General features: G+C 36.5%; 1 protein-coding gene across 3 annotated transcripts; it reads left to right on the forward strand.

Moving 5' to 3' along the window:
* Positions 1-16: 16 nt before the first annotated feature.
* On the forward strand, positions 17-12,949 carry LOC126366494 (cytochrome P450 4g15-like). 3 transcript variants are annotated; one of them, XM_050009608.1, is made up of 11 exons: positions 17-119; positions 7,132-7,340; positions 7,922-8,119; positions 9,509-9,691; positions 9,969-10,038; positions 10,124-10,250; positions 10,338-10,524; positions 10,802-10,914; positions 11,189-11,426; positions 11,895-12,080; positions 12,662-12,949. In XM_050009608.1, exons 2-11 carry the CDS (start codon positions 7,136-7,138, stop codon positions 12,841-12,843), a joined length of 1,689 nt encoding a protein of 562 aa, XP_049865565.1. In that variant the 5' UTR covers positions 17-119; positions 7,132-7,135; the 3' UTR covers positions 12,844-12,949. The 3 variants fall into 3 exon arrangements, with proteins under 3 accessions (XP_049865565.1, XP_049865564.1, XP_049865566.1); XM_050009607.1 differs by lacking the exon at positions 17-119 and adding an exon at positions 481-502; XM_050009609.1 differs by lacking the exon at positions 17-119 and adding an exon at positions 6,187-6,252.
* Positions 12,950-17,742: the final 4,793 nt, after the last annotated feature.

Below are 17,742 nucleotides of genomic sequence, written 5' to 3' on the forward strand. Positions count from 1 at the left end.
TTTGCACTACTATGCGCTTTGATAGATGACTAGGCTAACGTATAAATATCCCGTATTATTCCAAAAGTAAACTACAAATTTCTTGTAACTCGGAACTATATATGCATCGGGTTGCACAGGTTCGATTGCATTTTTTTAATAAGATTTTGTTATTCAAGTGTTTTCAAGATAATAATCTGGGGGGGTTAAAGAAGCCACATTGAATCAATTCACCTAAAGAAGTAGTAATACATACATACATAAACAGCCTATACACGTCTCACTACTGCTGGGCACAGGCCTCCCCTCAATCAACCGGAGGGGGAAGAAAAGAAAAAAAAATATTTCTACTTTTAATTTTTTCACATTGCACACTTATTTTTATATGCGCAAACGTCAAATTGCAATTATTGCTTTTATAGGCGAATAGCTTTAATGTGGCCTTTTTAGACCCCGTGTATTCTAACCCTCTGTGGTGGTGCATGCCCTAGTGTGATCCTAGTGTCAGTTTAAGATCATGCCAGTACGTAATTTTAAGTATCATCGCAGCACTATGCTGTTTACACAAGGTCCGCTTACCTATCGAGAAGATTAAACAGGTCCGGTTTATTTACAGAAACGACTGCCTGTCTGACCTTCTGACCCGCAAAATACTAAACTAACTACAACTTCATAGTGTAAATTAACTGTACGTAGATTGACTTAAAACATAATTCACGATCTCAAGAACCTTCAATTATTCTAGTGCATACAAGTTAAAGTCCGTTTAATGCATTGTAAATTAAAGTAGATAAAAGATCGACCTTATCTGTTGTGATCAAAACAAAGTCAAAGAAATTCATGACAAGTTATAATTCCACAATATCAACAGGGCCAATAAACTTTTGACTATATATTTAGAAAGAAGATAACAGTAGCATGATTTTGCCCTCATTTCCGCAGACACTTTCTAATTTTATTTTAAGTTATCATTCTTTTATCAACCGAAAATAAAATAGACGGATGATTAACTAAATTAATTTTATTTTATTAGTGAATAAATTAATAATCAAGGCGAATCAAATAGGCATTTCACTGATATGCAACCCGTTTGAAGTGTGTTGTCAACTTAATTCTAATAGGTTTTTGGCTAATGTAAAATATTGATAGGGTTGTTAAAATTTCTGCCTAAAATTGATGTTAGTTCCATAATGATATGCCTGTCAATTACTCGTCCCTTTTTTTTCGGCGGATAAGATAATGACAGATACATCATCATCATCATCAGCCCATTAACGTCCCCACTCCTGGGGCACGGGACTTCCCTATGGATTGATAGGGAGATCGGGCCTTAAACCATCACGCGGGCCCAGTGCGGATTGATGGTTATTAACGCCTGCTAATGCAGCCGGGACCAACGGCTTAACGTGCCTTCCGAAACACGAAGGACCTCGAGATGAAAACTTTTTATTTTTGTGGTAACCCATCCTTTGACCGGCCTTTGCGAAAGTTGCTTAACTTCAACAATCGCAGACCGAGCGCGATTATCGCTGTGCCACCGAGCTCCTCAATGACAGGTACAACTTAAAATAAATTTAAGTAGATGGTGAGCAATAAATTTATTTTATGTAATTTATTTTAATTTGCATCCAAAAAGCAACAAATAAAACTACTTATATCGCAGCAATAACGTATTTAAATAATTTTGAATTAGTGTCATGCAAAACATTCGGAACAGCAATATTCAATAAGCAGTTTGTATTTTTTGTTCTGATAACGAATAAAATGATTGCTATTTTAAAAAGTCAAGTAAGAAAAAGAACATGGGAATATCAATTCTATGTTATGGACTACCGTCAAGTTTAGGTAAGCTGTTAACGAATTTCCCACATTAATAGGCTGATCTTCTGTCACTATGCGGTCGTCATAATATCCATTTTAGAATTTTGTAACATAACGAGGGACTTTCCAGCCTACGTTCCTCAGAAACAATGTAGATGGCGTTGTACAGATTTGAAGAGATATTTACCCATTTTCTCACTACTTGGGTGTTGGGTATGGCAGAAGAAGCATGAAAGTAGGATCAATGCCGTAGAAATGAGGTCTTTGCGTAGCATCTGCGGTGTGAAGTTGAGTGATAGAGTGAGAAACAGTGTGATAAGACAGAGATGTGGTGTAAAAGACGATATAGTGACTAGGATTGAGAAGGGAATGTTAGGTTGGTTTGGACACGGTGAGCGGATGAAGGATAATAGAATTGCAAAAGCGGTATATAAAGCGAAAGTTGATGGTAGGGCTGGCAGAGGAAGACCGAGAAGGACTTACGATGATCAAATTGGAGATGTCCTTAGAAAAGGTTCAATACGATCTACTCTGAACCGGCGTGCGTGTATGAAGCGATTGATGAATGTGGAGGAAGCAAGAGAAGTGTGTCAGGATCGAAGCAAATGGAATTCTATAGTCTCTGCTTACCCTGGTGGGAAATAGGCGTGAGTTTATGTATGTATGTATGTTGGGTACATAACTATTCAAAAATATAATGTAATGGTAGAAGGATAAATTATCTATATAATTATGTAGCTAACGACATTGCTTCTCTTTTTTTGATCAGAATAATAATGGGTGGAAGATGTAATTGTATCCCAAGGATAACTTTACAGCGCCATCTATATTGTTTTTGAGGAACATAGCCTTGTTGAAATTTTAGTTCTGTGCAATAAAGTATATTTGATTTAATTTGATTTGAAAGTCCCTCATTGGCTGCAGTTTTCTGATTATTCTTTACCCTGTCTCCTCTTAAGGATCGCGGGTGGGAATTTGTGTATCTTAGTGTGTGATATTGCTCATAAGCAATATCACATATTCACTTTAGAATCCTATCTCATTAACACTTTCAATGTCAGAACGTCTAATGACGTTCCGATTCCAAGGTGTCATACTATCTATTATGAACCATCAATGACCCATGGTCTCTGCCCGTCAAAGGGTTAACATATTTGATAGAGAGACTTACAGCTCAATTTGTCGACAAAAAACGTGACATAAATAGTAGACATAAACATAATTAATTTTCATGGCCGTAGGTAAGTATGTGTAAATTAGTGCATTTTGATTTGATATTTATTAAAATATTCATTATACTTAGAGATCAGCATACCTATCTAAAAATTCCTTAATGTAATTTTACATAATTGTCTGCATTCGGAGACAAAACTACTAATAGGTATTTTTTTTTTTTAAGTTTATCCAATATGAAATCCTAAACAGTTTTCACGTGATCTAATCTAAAGATTTGACAGGTCCTTTTTACAGGGCTGTCAAATAAATACTTATACACGTTCGTCTCTTGTTTATTTTATATTGGTAAGGCGGTAAAACTTCTTTTTCATAACTCGCTTTTCGAAACTACTCGCTTTTTTAATACAGTTTTGGATTACATAGGCGATATATTTACGACTTAAATACATTTCTAGAAAAAAGTGTAAGTACCTATGCAAAGAATGCACTTGCACGTGTTCCTTAATTATTTAAAATGGACAAATGAATAAATAATGAAGTACCTTCACTGCATCGTAAATTAAAAACAAAGAAAACAGTCACAAAAAGGTCATTATTTACATTAGTTGCAAGTCAGTATGATAATTCCTCTACAAAATTAAATGTAATACCTACAATATTTTTACCAAGTATAAGTAGTACCTACGTAAAATGAGCTTTCCTTTATTTGTAATGAAAACTGCTTTTATGGTTCGGCATTTGTTAGTCTGCCAAACAAATGCACTCCCGACGACCCGATTACTCTAGCCATAGAGGCAGCCAATCAGCTCGCGACACCAAACACTTCAGGACCCCGATACCGATCCCGCCGGCATGGTCGACGATTTCCCTCATTCAGCGCTTATCGCTATCGACCCGCTAGGGTCGATTAATTCTTTCAAATATTTTTCCTCTCAGACGACGCCCTGCGAGCCGACGTTTTCGCCCAACTGGGCACCTGTTGTCTTAAACGTTGTACCGGGTGAGAGCCTTCAGCGCCCCCCGTTTGTCCGGCCAAGTAGTTAATGCCATCTGCGGCAAATCTACAATAAGTCATAAAAAAAAAACAAACAAATGCACACTATCCATACTAATATAATAAATACAAATTCAAAATATCTTTATTCAGTAGGTAACATTGCCAATTTTTACATAACGAACGTCCCATTCGCCTAAAACCACTGCAGCTTCTCACAACCTGTATAGCCTAGGAAAAGAAGCTGCAAGAAAAACTTCGGAAATACGGAAGTAAGTCTTGTCTGTATTACCTTTGAGCTATGAAGATATTTTGGGACCTAGGGAAATACATGGACTTTTATCCCAGAAATTATTCCCTATGAAAATGGGATGGAAAAAACGCGTCACGCTTACTAAGTCACGGATGGAAAGCTGGTGGAAATATAACTACTTAAAATCGTACTACTATAAAAAAAAATACACTTTCAAAGTTATGAACAAATCAAGTCTTAACGTTTTATTTCTCCGGCCAATTAGGGAAATCTTCAGGGGAAAACATACAATGATGATTGCTACTTAGCAATAAGGCCGCCTATTGTACTCTTTCCGTTACTGTTTTGTATTTTCCTCTTTGTGCAATAGAGTATTTGTTATGTTATGTAGATGAAAGAACAAAATCACTTACTTGTCTCGTAAATGACACATTGGTGCCAGAAATTTTATCCTTTGGCACATCACTATTCACACCTTCCGTATTTTCCTGTATTTCATTTATTTTCTCAAGTTCATCAAACTTTCCGTGCAGCATGGTAAAAATCTCGGAAGAAACACTTCAGAGCACTTCGGAAGAAACACTTCACACTGCAGAGCAACTGATTTCCTTACTTACCTAACTTTAATATCAAAATAAACTATTTCGTTAAGCTCATAAAATTAAAGTAAACCTTGAAAGGGCTACTATTACTACGAGTAATACTAGCGAACAAGAATCGAACTTAAAGGTTAAGCCTCACAATGCCTCACATCGACTTCGGAATTTAGTAGGATTATAATTCTGGTTATGCTAAAAATATCTGGATATCCAAGTTGCATAACAAATAAAAAAAATGCTTAAAAAAAGAAACAGTGTGACAAGTGCATTGCAATGTTTGATTTTAATAAAGTCTTTGCTTTCGTAGAATTTTGAATTTTTAGTTGGACCCCATTTTTTAAAAATTTAAAGTTTATTGAAATATTTCTATGATCCAAAAAGCACATATATTCTATTTAGTTCGTTTACATCTTATTATATAATAAGTCAATTCAATGAAAAGTAATGTAATCAAAATGGGCCCTCCGTGTACTTTGGACTGTGTCATTGCTTTTCGAATTTGTTAACCGACTTCAAAAAAGAAGGAGGTTGTCAATTTAACCGGTATGTATGTAATATTGTTGGGATTGTACAATACAAGTATTCGCATATTTATGTTAGTATAGTAAAATCTTGTATTATTTCCAATGTTATTGTTCTGTAAGCTCTTTTCACTCCTGTTCTAACATTAGACAACGCACTAAGAAAGTAAAGTTTGTACTTACTAAGTAATTACTTAAAGTGCTCACAAAATATCTTGTGCATCTTATACATATAATATCATCACTTTGTAATCAAAACAACGTAAGCGCTTTATGTTCTCAAAACTTCCCAATAGCAAGCAACAAGCTAATTTAAATCCAGGTAAAATTAGTGGTCTCAATTTTTGTCCGTATCATTGAAGAAAGTCACACCAAAAATTGATTTTTCGAAAAGACGCTTTGTATTGAAGTAGGTATATTGCCCTCAAAAACAATTTCATGTACATATAGTAGAATATAAACCACAAGGTTCGCACTGTCAAAAATCAAGCCAATCCTACAAGCTTCAACCTAGCTTAGAGTTAGAACTCTACACGTCCTAACTCTATAAACCCAAGGTCATAAACTCGACACTTTAGTCGAAATATGTAACTTGGTTTCTTGAAGCCTAAGAAAATACACCTCAAAAATAAAAATATGGGTCTTATCCCTGGCATATTAGAAGTAAATTGACTCCACTATATGAGGGTTTAAAAAACGAGGAAGCGCTTCGAAAAAACGTAGGTGTGAGTGCTAGCGCGTCTTGGCGGGTGCACTACAGTGCCCCCAAATATTGGGAATTGGGGTACATAAATATAAAATGCGTTAAACTTTTTATTTCACTCGAAACTGAAAAGTGAATACAATAGTACACGTATACGAGTGAACATCCAATATCTGCTATAAGAAAATTAATAAAAATATTCTGAGGTAAGACTTGCAATATCTAATAAAAATTAATATAAAATATCTTATAAATAAAAAAAAATCTTATACGTAGATGATGATAAATTGCGTATTCTAACGTATTTTACGATAATTAATTGCCTTACTTACTTATTGACTGGAGTCGTGGTAGCCCAGTTGGTAGAACGCTTGCCTCTCACTTTGAGGTCGCAGGTTCTAATCCAGCACAGGCTTAAACCAATGATGGTCGAATTTGTTTTCGAATTCATGTTAGGATCATAAAAGTTTACCACTGCTCAGCGGTGAAGGAAAACATCGTTAGGAAACCCACATTCCCGAGAAATGCATTTTCGGAGGTATGTGGCCTAACCTGTTTTGGGCTGCTTTTCCCTTCGCGGGTTGGAAGGTCAGACAGGCAGTCGTTACTGTTAAAAACCGGACCTGTCAAATCTTTAAGTTAGTTTAGCGGACCCTGTGAAAACTCGGGATAATGCTAGGGGGTAGTATAATTGACTTACTTATTATAGGTACCTACACTTGGTAATCAACTATGAAAATAACTTAAATTATTTCGGCAGTTTATTCCAACTAGTCATGTGCCGTTCCCGGGTACTTACATTCCCACTTTTTTTTTAATTAAGATTGGGAATATTGTCGTTGTTGTTGTAAAAACTCTAATATTAAGGAGAAGCTGCTTTTCTTTTTCAAATTGTTCTTCCTTGTAATGAAATGAAATGAAAAATTGTCATAAATGTGGTATGTATATACGTAGATAGAAGTAATGCTTTTAGCGCTCAGCACATTTAGTCATATTGTCACATACAATAATAATAATAATTACATAAGCTCTTTAATAAAGCTCTTTTTACTGTAGAAAATATATCAAATCTCTCTTCTTTGCAGCACAATGCCAACGATCATCGAAGGTCTCTCGGGCTACGAGAGTACGCGGTACATCTTCTACCCTCTTCTGGCTGTCACCACCGGTCTCTGGCTCTTCCACCGATGGCAGCAGCAGACCAAGTTCTTCAAGATGGGTAACGCGATCCCCGGCCCTCTCAACCTACCTATAGTGGGCAATGCTCTTATGGTCGTCGGAAAAACACCCTCTGGTAAGAGAATCAAACTCACAACTCAAATTCAAAAATAATCTTTGTTTAGTGGTTTTGGATAGTTAGATTTAAATATACTTTATTCTCATTAAATACAATACAATACATATCAGTTACATGAGAAGAGATCTTACGTAATTATAAATGTATAGATAATAGAACTGTGATACATTCGGCCTCCATGCAAGTGTACAAATGATTTTCTTTATTTATGTACCTATGTTTTGTTCAAAATGTTGCTATTGTAATCAAAAATACCTTCTGATGGCCTTCTGAAGGTCGTAGGAAAACTATGGATGCGGGCAGCAGAGGATCGGTCATTGTGGTGAGCCTTTGAGGAGGCCTATATCAAGCAGTGGACGATTTCCGGCTGATGATGATGATGAGGAATCAAAAATATGTTCATATTTACTTTTTTTCTACTTGCCGGTTTTCTTCTGTTTTGTACAAGTAAACCTGGTGGAATTTTTGTAATGTTTGTGTTTTTATGCACCCGATCACACAAAAATCCTCTCCCCTTGCTGATTGGAAGCGCTTCCTGAACTACGTCTACATTAAAATAATCTTACGGTATTTTCCAGACCTGATGCACTGGGTGCTGGAGTATTCCAAGCAGTTTGGGAACGTAGTCAGGGTATGGTTGGGCTCTAAGCTGATTATATTCCTAACTGAACCCGACGATGCTGAAGTCATCCTCAACAGTCAGATTCATATTGACAAGTCCACGGAGTACAAGTTCTTCGAACCTTGGCTTGGTGAAGGATTGCTTATTAGTACAGGTACGTACAGTGTTTTGTTTTTCTTCATGTCCCTCGGCAATCATCGCAATTCCCAATACAAACAAATGTCCATGTTCATCAATTATTAGGTGTGTAATTTGAATTCAAAACTAATAGTAGAGTCATTGATATAAGAAAACCAGGTATGCTCAAAAGTGACAGTTAACATTTCAATGTTAGCCCAGCGACGTCATCCCAGCACCCTGCGTTGTCATTTCGTATAAAATAAATTACCCAATGTTTTTAATCAATCAATCAATCAATAATACTTTATTGCACAACGACATATACAAAGGACATAAACATACGAAATTTAATTTACTTTGCAAGGCAATTTTGAACTTTTTGTAAAATATTTACTAACAGTTTTAATGTTTTTTTTATATTGTGATAAGTAATAGTAATTAAATACATTAGTCAGTAATTGACTTAATTTACAATAAGTAATAAACGTCCTTGGAATGTTGGAGACAGCAATTTAATGGTAACACTTACATCATCACCAGCGGTTTTTCATTGGAATCAGCGTACCTGGTTTTCTTATAAATAAATCCAGAGCTTCCTAACTGACTTCTAATTTGTCATTAAACAAGTCCGATTTGATAATGTTTTCTTTTGTGTTTGTTTTTAATATCATTTAAAATCAGAAACATCTAAATATTTTATTGCTGTTACGCAAAAATTATTACAAGATATTAAATATAAACAAATAAATGATCTAAAAATAACAATATTAACAATACGAACTTATTATAAATAGAAGATCTCCTCCAGCGCGCCGCACTGAGGCAGAGCGCCCAAAACGCTGGCAGCATTCCCCCTCTGAACTGCCAGGCCTATCCTCTGCGCAAAATAACCGCCAGCTCTCGGATCGCCAGTTGCCTCAATGAGACGCGCCGAAATGTCACTCAAAAATAATTTCGCCTCAGGACCCCACGGACCCATCGTCAGAAACATCTTAAGTGACGCAAATAATTATTTTGATCAAATAAAAAATTGTTTTATTTTTAATGAAAAAGTCATCAAAATCGGACCTGTCCCTGGGAAGTTAGAAGTGAAACCCTTCATTGACTTCCTTATTAGGTCTAAATTATTGTTCCCATGTGAACGAAATTCTCGCCACGAATATGAAGGTACCTACGTTGTAAGGTGTTCGAGCGGGCTCATGCTTCGCAATGTTTAACATTCGCCTCTAGTTTTCTCTAGATACAATGTGTCAAGCCCCATCACGTTAGTGTCTATACAGATTGTCAGTAAATGTTTATCCAACGTAGACGTAAAAGTGATTTATCTTTTTCCACTAACAAATCAGTCAACATTATTATACGTAGTTACTTCACTCACTGCTCGTTTAAATTTTAGTAAATTTATTTTTTAATTACTTTTCAGGTGAGAAATGGCGCTCACATAGGAAAATCATTGCTCCAACATTCCACATAAACATCTTAAAGTCTTTCATCCCTGTTTTCAACAAAAACAGCAAAAACGTTGTCGACAAATTGAAGAATGAAATGGATAAAACTTTTGATATCCACGACTATATGAGTGAAGCTACTGTTGATATATTGTTAGGTAAGATTATAATACAATACTTTATTGTACCTAAAAAACAGAAACCACATGAAAAGATCTGTGGTTCGAGCCCTATATCCCAGCAGGGGAAAATATAATTAAAAGAATAAGACAAAAATATATTTTGGAGGCAGTAAGTAGATTCCTTTCAATGGAAAAAAAACCTAACAACCATCAGTTGTAGAAAGTTGAAAATATGACGGAAGATGCAAGTTTAATTGAACCTAACGCTAGCAGTTTTCACAATTTTTTGATTATTATATTTCCTTTTTTCCAGAAACTGCCATGGGTATTACAAAGCAAACACAAATGGAATCAGGATTTGACTACGCTGTAGCTGTTATGAAGTAAAACCTTATCAACAAAAAAAAATATTTTTACATACAACTAAAAATGTATAATGTTGTAACGGTCACATATTTTGCTTTACAGGATGTGTGATATTATCCACCGAAGACATTACCAATTCTGGAAGCGATTCGACTTCTTATTTAGGCTTACGCCGTTTTTTAATAAGCAAATTGAGTATTTAAATATCATCCACGGTCTTACTAAAAAGGTACTTTTTACTAATTCGGTACTATAGAGCAGACATAAACATGCGAAGTTTTCAAGGATTCTGAAATTCTATCTTTTTATCGTCCAGGTGATCAAAAGTAAGAAAGAAACATACATGCAGAACAAATCTAAAGGCATCATCCCACCCACATTAGACGAACTTACTCGTAATGTAGAAGATGATAGCAATGACCTTGCGAACGGTAAAACTCTCGCTGATACTGTATTTAAAGGATATCGTGATGATCTGGATTTCAATGACGAAAATGATATTGGCAAGTAATACTCTAACTAAAATAATACTTTTTTTAAAATACAGACACTCACGCTGGTAATCAGTGGGCAGAGCCACTAGTAATCAAAGATTACTTGCAGCTACTGTTGATCAATACGAACTCCCAAGATGAATATAATGAACCTTCTGACAGAGAGATCAGCCTATCGCCCATAACAATTGTCCATCTTGTTAGAAAAGACACAATCTCTTCTTTCTTATATTATTCCTGATTAAACCTAATATTGATGAACTAATTGATATATTTAACATTATAGGTGAGAAAAAGCGTCTAGCATTTTTGGACCTCATGATTGAGTCTGCCCAAAATGGTACTAACAAAATCACGGATACTGAGATCAAAGAAGAAGTGGACACAATCATGTTTGAGGTAAGTACTTGGGATTTTCCTATCCTAGTGCATGTTCACTTATTTTCTTAATGTCCAATTCAAATTCAACTATATATTCAGTAGCTAACATAGCTACACTTGAATCGTAATTTTTTACATAACGAACGTCACATCCGCCTAAAACTACTTCGGCTTCTCAATTAATCAGGTTTTTTGAACACGTACTTAATTTTTCCATATCGTTATTAACAATACCGACCCTAATTATGTTGAAGCTAATCATAAATTCTCATGAATCCTTTACTTGCACTAGGGCCACGACACAACAGCAGCTGGTTCCAGCTTTGTCCTATGCCTTTTGGGCGTCCACCAGGATATCCAAACCAAGGTATACGATGAGCTGTACGAGATTTTCGGCGATTCCGACCGACCAGCCACCTTCGCTGACACTCTGCAAATGAAGTACCTCGAGCGAGTTATATTTGAAGCCTTAAGGATGTACCCACCAGTGCCAATTATTGCCAGGAAACTTAACCGCGACGTCAAAATTGGTACGTCTCTTACTACTATAGCAGGTTTAAAAATACCAAAAAGGAAGCATTTACAATCCACAGTGGAACGGAAAATTCTTGCTCATGACATTTTATCGTATTCAGCGCAATTTGGTATATTGTCTTAGCTCCGTGGTTCCTTCGCAATGAAAATCTGTACATTGACCTAGGTCTTTCAACCATTGCCTAAGGGTTCAGGCCTGTTGTCTTAATTTTTTACCGGGTGAGAGCCCTAATCGCTCCCTATTAGTCCAGTCAAGTAGTTAGGTAATACCATTTGCGACAAATCTATAATAACTCTCGTCAAGAAAAGGTATATCATCTTCCTTCTTTATCATCTCAACTTCTTTTCCTTTTGTGTTTTTGTTAATATAAACGTTCCTTACACAAAAATACAGCATAATTTAGTAGTCCCAGAAAAAAAATATTTTGATGTTTTGCACTTTCATTTTTATCTACTGATTTCAGTGACAGACAACCACATATTGCCGGCTGGTTCTACCGTGGTTGTGGCTACGTACAAGATCCACCGTAGCCCGAAGTATTACAAGAACCCAGATGTCTTTGATCCGGACAACTTCTTACCTGAGAACACACAGAACCGACACTACTACAGCTACATTCCCTTCAGCGCTGGGCCCAGGAGTTGCGTCGGTAAGGACCTTCATGGTGTTAATAGTGCTGTTATTGTTAAAAGAAATGCTGAATATTTTGTTCATTTCCATAAAACATAATAGAACAGTTTTGTCTTCATTAACTTTCTTGTCGATAAAGAATTTTCCATTTGCACCTATGCAAAGCCAATTATTTGACTTCTTCATAAGAAACATTGTTGGCCCTCTTAGTTTGTCCACTTAGTTTAAAAAAATTAAGTGATCAAAATACATTAAACGATCACTTCTACTGCTTTGTTTATCTTCGCTTTAGAAAACTTCCTTATTTTATATGTCATTATTCCTTATGGTCTTCTATTCTGTTTATGTTTTATTCTACCTGTCATTATTTGTTATGCTTTTTTTTGTTTACGTTTTCATACCCAACTTTTTCCCAGTAACTTTGTTAGTTACAAATGGGATTGTATTTATTTATTTATTTTAATAATTTATTGTAAACAGGATAACACAGAAACATAATATGACAACATGAAGAAAGACAAAATGCACAACTAAAACTGTTGTACAATTCTACTGTTATGTACTGTATATTGATAAACATTTTTTTCTTTTACATTACAGGCCGCAAATATGCTTTATTGAAGCTTAAAGTTCTACTGTCTACGATACTACGCAATTATAAAATGGTGTCAGACATTCCTGAGGAGAAGTTCAAATTGCAAGGTGACATAATTCTGAAGCGGGCTGATGGATTTAGAGTCAGAATCGAACCCAGGAAGAGAATACCTTCAACTGCTACTTAGAACCCTTCATCCATCATCATCATTCTCATGTCGACGAAGTTATATGCGGCGACGGTGACTCCCTAGAATAAATACGCTTATGATAAATAAATAATAATATATTTTACTTGCATTTGTAATTTAATTCTTTAATTCAATCATCATCATTATTCTTCATCGCTTATTTAAGAGCCACGCTCTTGTCGGTGTAGTATTCTCGATGCTACTTACTTTTTTTAGGGAAAAATAGTGCAATGGTTTCCTTCGCTCTTGCCTTCCGCCCCACAGTACTCTGTCTGACGCGAGTGGGATGGTGCTCAGAGCAGTATATGCCAAAGCCTGTCCTCTGCCTCTGAATAGTACTGACTGCTGCCCTCTGTCAGGTTCCAGGTTACAGTCCCTGTGACTTGCCCCTTCGGTGCTTCATTACCGTACCGATGGCTCCCATCTCCGCCTCTGCAACCGTTGAGTTATTCACCCGTCCCGATCCGAACTTATTTATTAAATATCTTATCAAAACAAATATTTATTACGAATAGTTCATAAAAATGTTATGGAGGTCCATTATTAGGTCCTTGTACTAACCAAAAGTATGTGGTTTTGGGAAAACTAGCAAGCGTAAACATGAATAAAGTATTTGCTAGTTTTACGGGTATATCCCAAGAGGTACATACTTAAGATTAATTAATAACTCATTGGTACAAGTCCGGTATCGGGAATCGAACTGGCGCTCCCCGATCGAGAAGCACATGAACACAGTGCTTAAACTATGTCCGAGGGAGGGTGAGGTAAACTTAGCTTTCGTATGTAGCATTATTAAAATACACCATTAAAAATATTTTCATGAAGTAAACGACTTTACATTTTCATACTAATAATAATAACTGCAATAATTTAGTCCTGAACTTAATCATCAATTTTATTAAGTTTTGGACAAAATCTCTTGATATAAACATAACATAATCCCTCGAATATATTCTCAAATTGGAGTACATAGTCAGAGATACCCATCATAGGTACGGTCACGAGCATTAATATGTATACACTTTGGTACCATGTCACATTAACTTTTTTGACAAATTGAACTGTAAGTCTCACTAAATGTCGAATATTTTAGTGCGTCAGAGTCCTAAAGTGGGTACATTATATTGCTCATGACTGTACGTCCCTTAAAAACAATAAAGATGGCGCTGCACAGAATTTTCTTCATTTAACCTTAAATAATTTCATGGATATCAGACAAATGCATCTTTTATCTTTGCTTTTGAGTATAAATGATTTTTATGGTTCTGCCATTACATTGTATTTTGGAATCACGTTCTTCTTCTATCGCGTGGGTTGTGAAGTGAATCACCAACCTCATCAACCCTGGTGTCAGAGTTACTATTGAGCCGCCAAAGGCCCCTGACATGACTCATGTAACGACTACGTACTTACATCAGTAAGTAGTAACCGGGACCAACGGTTTAACGTGCTTTCCGAAGCACGAATCGTCTTACTTTCGCACAATCAGGTGATCAGCCTGTAATGTCCTAACCAAACTAGGGACCACAAAGTATTTTTTTGTGATATGTCCCCACCGGGAATCGCACCCAGGACCTCCGGATAGTGAGCCCAACGCTCAACCACTGGACCACGGAGGCCGTCACGGAATCACGTTAAAGCTGTACAAAACCATCTATAATTGTTTTTGGTGAACGTAATCTGGAAAGTCCCCTCATTCGTAAATGAATTTTTCTACTCCTCTACTTTAATCTGGCATTTAAATAACCAAAAAGTCTAATATAAGTACATACATAATTAAACTCTTTGAAAAAGTGTACGCTCTATGGCCTATAAAAGCATTGTTTACAAAGTGTAACTGTACTATAATGTCGCCAAAAAAGCATTGTTGTTGTTTTGTTTTTTTTTGACCTGGAAACTGGCACCTTTACTTTGTTTGGTGCCATAGATATACTATAAAAAAAAGTATACATTTGCCGCCATTTTCCCGCGCGTTGGAAAATAAATTGGAAAATTTTTGTGTTTCGTTTGTTTCATTTAAAATTACGTCGTCGTAGAAAAAGTATTGTATGCAACGTTGTATAACTAGGTCAAAAAATGCTCGTGGCGTCTCTTATTGCGATGTTCGCCAAGGCTCACATCGCAACTCACGCCACTCGCATTTTTTGACCCTTCTTATACAACTGTTGCATAAAATACTATAAGTAGGTACCTAACTTAGTAATAATCTTTTAATTATATTGTACTTCTGACATGGACAACACATGCTTCTTTTTTTTGACGTGACTAATTGTAGAGTTGGCGCAGATGGCATTAACTACTTGACCGGACAAAGCACATGCTTCAAGAGTGCGCCCATGATATGGCAAAAGGTTTTGAATTTGTAGGTACTTATTTACATATTTTCTCAATAAAATATTCTTATACAAATATTGGACCTTTTATGAATATTTTATTGACACTCCATACATAAATCTTATTAGCTTGTGCCGCCTAATGCGTACTAATACAGGTTGTTAGTTACGTCGTAACGAAAAATTTGAGGGATAATTCAAACCATGATTCTGAGTGGAAATCAAGTGGATTTTTCCGTCGCAAAATTATGGAAGTGAAAAAAATTTAAAAAATTAAGAAAATTTTCACCAATTTTCCGGCATAAAATTCCATTTGATATCAACTCAATCATGGTCTGAATAATCCGCCTCAGTATTCGTTACGGTCTCGCTAATAAATTCCCATACGTACTTGTATGGATACCTGTATGTACTTATACGGGGTGTAAATGACATCGTAACGAACACTGTGACGGATTCAGCTCATCATTCTCCGTTCATCCTTCCCGTCGCGAAATTATAGAATTGTGATTAATTTAAAAAACTTAAAAATACATTAATTTTGCGACGGATAATTCCACTTGATATTAACTCAGAAACATGGTCTCATCATCTTCCTCCTCAGTATTAGTTACGATGTCACTAACACCCTGTATGTGTACTCGTGTTATAAAGGCTGCATTACTATGTTACGCTTCTGAAACGCCTGCAGTTTTAACTCCCGCAAAATAGTGGCGTAGTAAGATTTCTATGAAGATTTATACAGGCGCCATTGCTTTCAAAGGTTAGACAGTATAGAATACGGGATATTTGCCCAGGGATACGGGCGAAGACCTCAGCGGTTGCAGAGGCGGAGATGAGAGCCATCGGTACGGCAATGCAGGACGGAAGGGGCAAGTCACAGGGACTGTAACCTGGCAGAGGGCAGCAGTTACTGTCAGTACTATTCAGAGGCGGAGGATAGGAGTCCTAGTACGGCTTTGAAATTGTCTACTCTGGGCGACATCTCACTCGCGTCAAACAGAGTACTGCGGACGGAAGGCAAGAGAGAAACCACTGACCTATTTTTCTCTAAAAATTGTAGCATGGAGACTGCTACACCGACAAGAGTGTGGCTCTTAAACTAATGATGATGAAGCTCTACTTGGTCCTTCTTCTCTTTCCTCGTAGCTTCACATCTATGATGTTTTTAATAAATTGCTCGTCTCTTATTAAGTGTTCAATCATTTTTCTCTTCTATCCTATATTTTTATACTATTACTAGCTAGGCTCACGATCCGGAGGTCCCGGGTTCGATTCCCAGTAGGGAAATATCACAAAAATTACTTTGTGGTCCCTAGTTGCGTTAGGACATTACTGGCTAATCACCAGATTGTCCGAAAGTAAGATGATCCGTGCTTCGGAAGGCACGTTAAGCCGTTGGTCCCGGTTGCTACTTACTGATGTAAGTAAGTAGTCGTTACATGAGCCATGTCAGGGGCCTTTGGCGGCTCAATAGTAATCCTGACACCAGGGTTGATGAGGTTGATATTCCACCTCGCAACCAACACGATAGAAGAAGAAGAAGAAGACTAGTACTTCAAATCAAATCAAATCAAATATACTTTATTGCACACAACATACAAAACAGATTCACACAGATGAAGATAGACTACTTCTTCATTAGTAACCCTTTCTGTGCAACATATTATTTCCATCCTCATCCAACACCACATTTCAAAGGGCTCAAGTATCTATCTGTCAATACAAAGAATAATAATACTTACTTTAAATATTTTGAAGCTTTTATTGCGTCATACATCCAACATGTGTATGAATATTCATATAATACGAACAATGAGAGTTTTCAGGTGAAAATGTCAGGAAAATAAGCCAACAACTTTTTGTGAACCCGACGAACTAGTTCATTGTTAAGGTACTCTTTATTTTCATGGATTATATTTTACTTACATTCACCAAATTGGTGATGTTCTTAGAAAAGGTTTAGTACGGTCTACTCTGAACCGGCGTGCGTGTATAAAACGATTGATGAATGTGGAGGAAACAAGAGAAGTGTGTCAGGATCGAAGCTCTGCTTACCCCGGTCCGAAAAAGGCGTGACTTTATGTATGCTTACACAAGCAAGCAGCATTTTTGGGCTAAAAAAGCTAGCGATCGCCCGAATATTTCTTAAATACCAATTAATATACAGGGGTTCCCACAAGTACGCACTTATTTATTGTTATATGAAATTAACTAAATATACTGGGTTCCAAAATATACGTCACTTGTTAATTGTTGTATATATATATATATACCTTACATTAAAATAGTCTAGGTTCAAATAATATATTTTGGATGACGTCCCGCTGATGCCGGGCATAGCAGTATCAGTACTGGTTGGAGGGCTCTAGCTAGAACATCACCGAATGAGAAATTGGTCGGTGTACTGCGGAATGGAAGGCGATTGGGGCAACCACCGTTCTACACGCCCTATCTATGGAGTATTGAAGGCGATTACTCCACCGACAAGAGCGCAGCTCTTAAATAAAGAGAGAGAGAGAGAGAGGATGACGTCAAACTATTTCGGAGTAAGATTTTTGGT

Source organism: Pectinophora gossypiella, chromosome 4 (genome assembly GCF_024362695.1).
Source record: "Pectinophora gossypiella chromosome 4, ilPecGoss1.1, whole genome shotgun sequence".
NCBI lineage: Eukaryota > Metazoa > Arthropoda > Insecta > Lepidoptera > Gelechiidae > Pectinophora > Pectinophora gossypiella.

Coding starts and splice junctions, on each gene's coding strand:
- LOC126366494 (XM_050009608.1), top strand. CDS start 7,136: ATGCCAACGATCATCGAAGGTCTCTCGGGCTACGAGAGTACGCGGTAC. Junction 9,692..9,968: donor TACTGTTGATATATTGTTAG/GTAAGATTATAA, acceptor CCTTTTTTCCAG/AAACTGCCATGGGTATTACA. Junction 10,915..11,188: donor TGGACACAATCATGTTTGAG/GTAAGTACTTGG, acceptor TACTTGCACTAG/GGCCACGACACAACAGCAGC.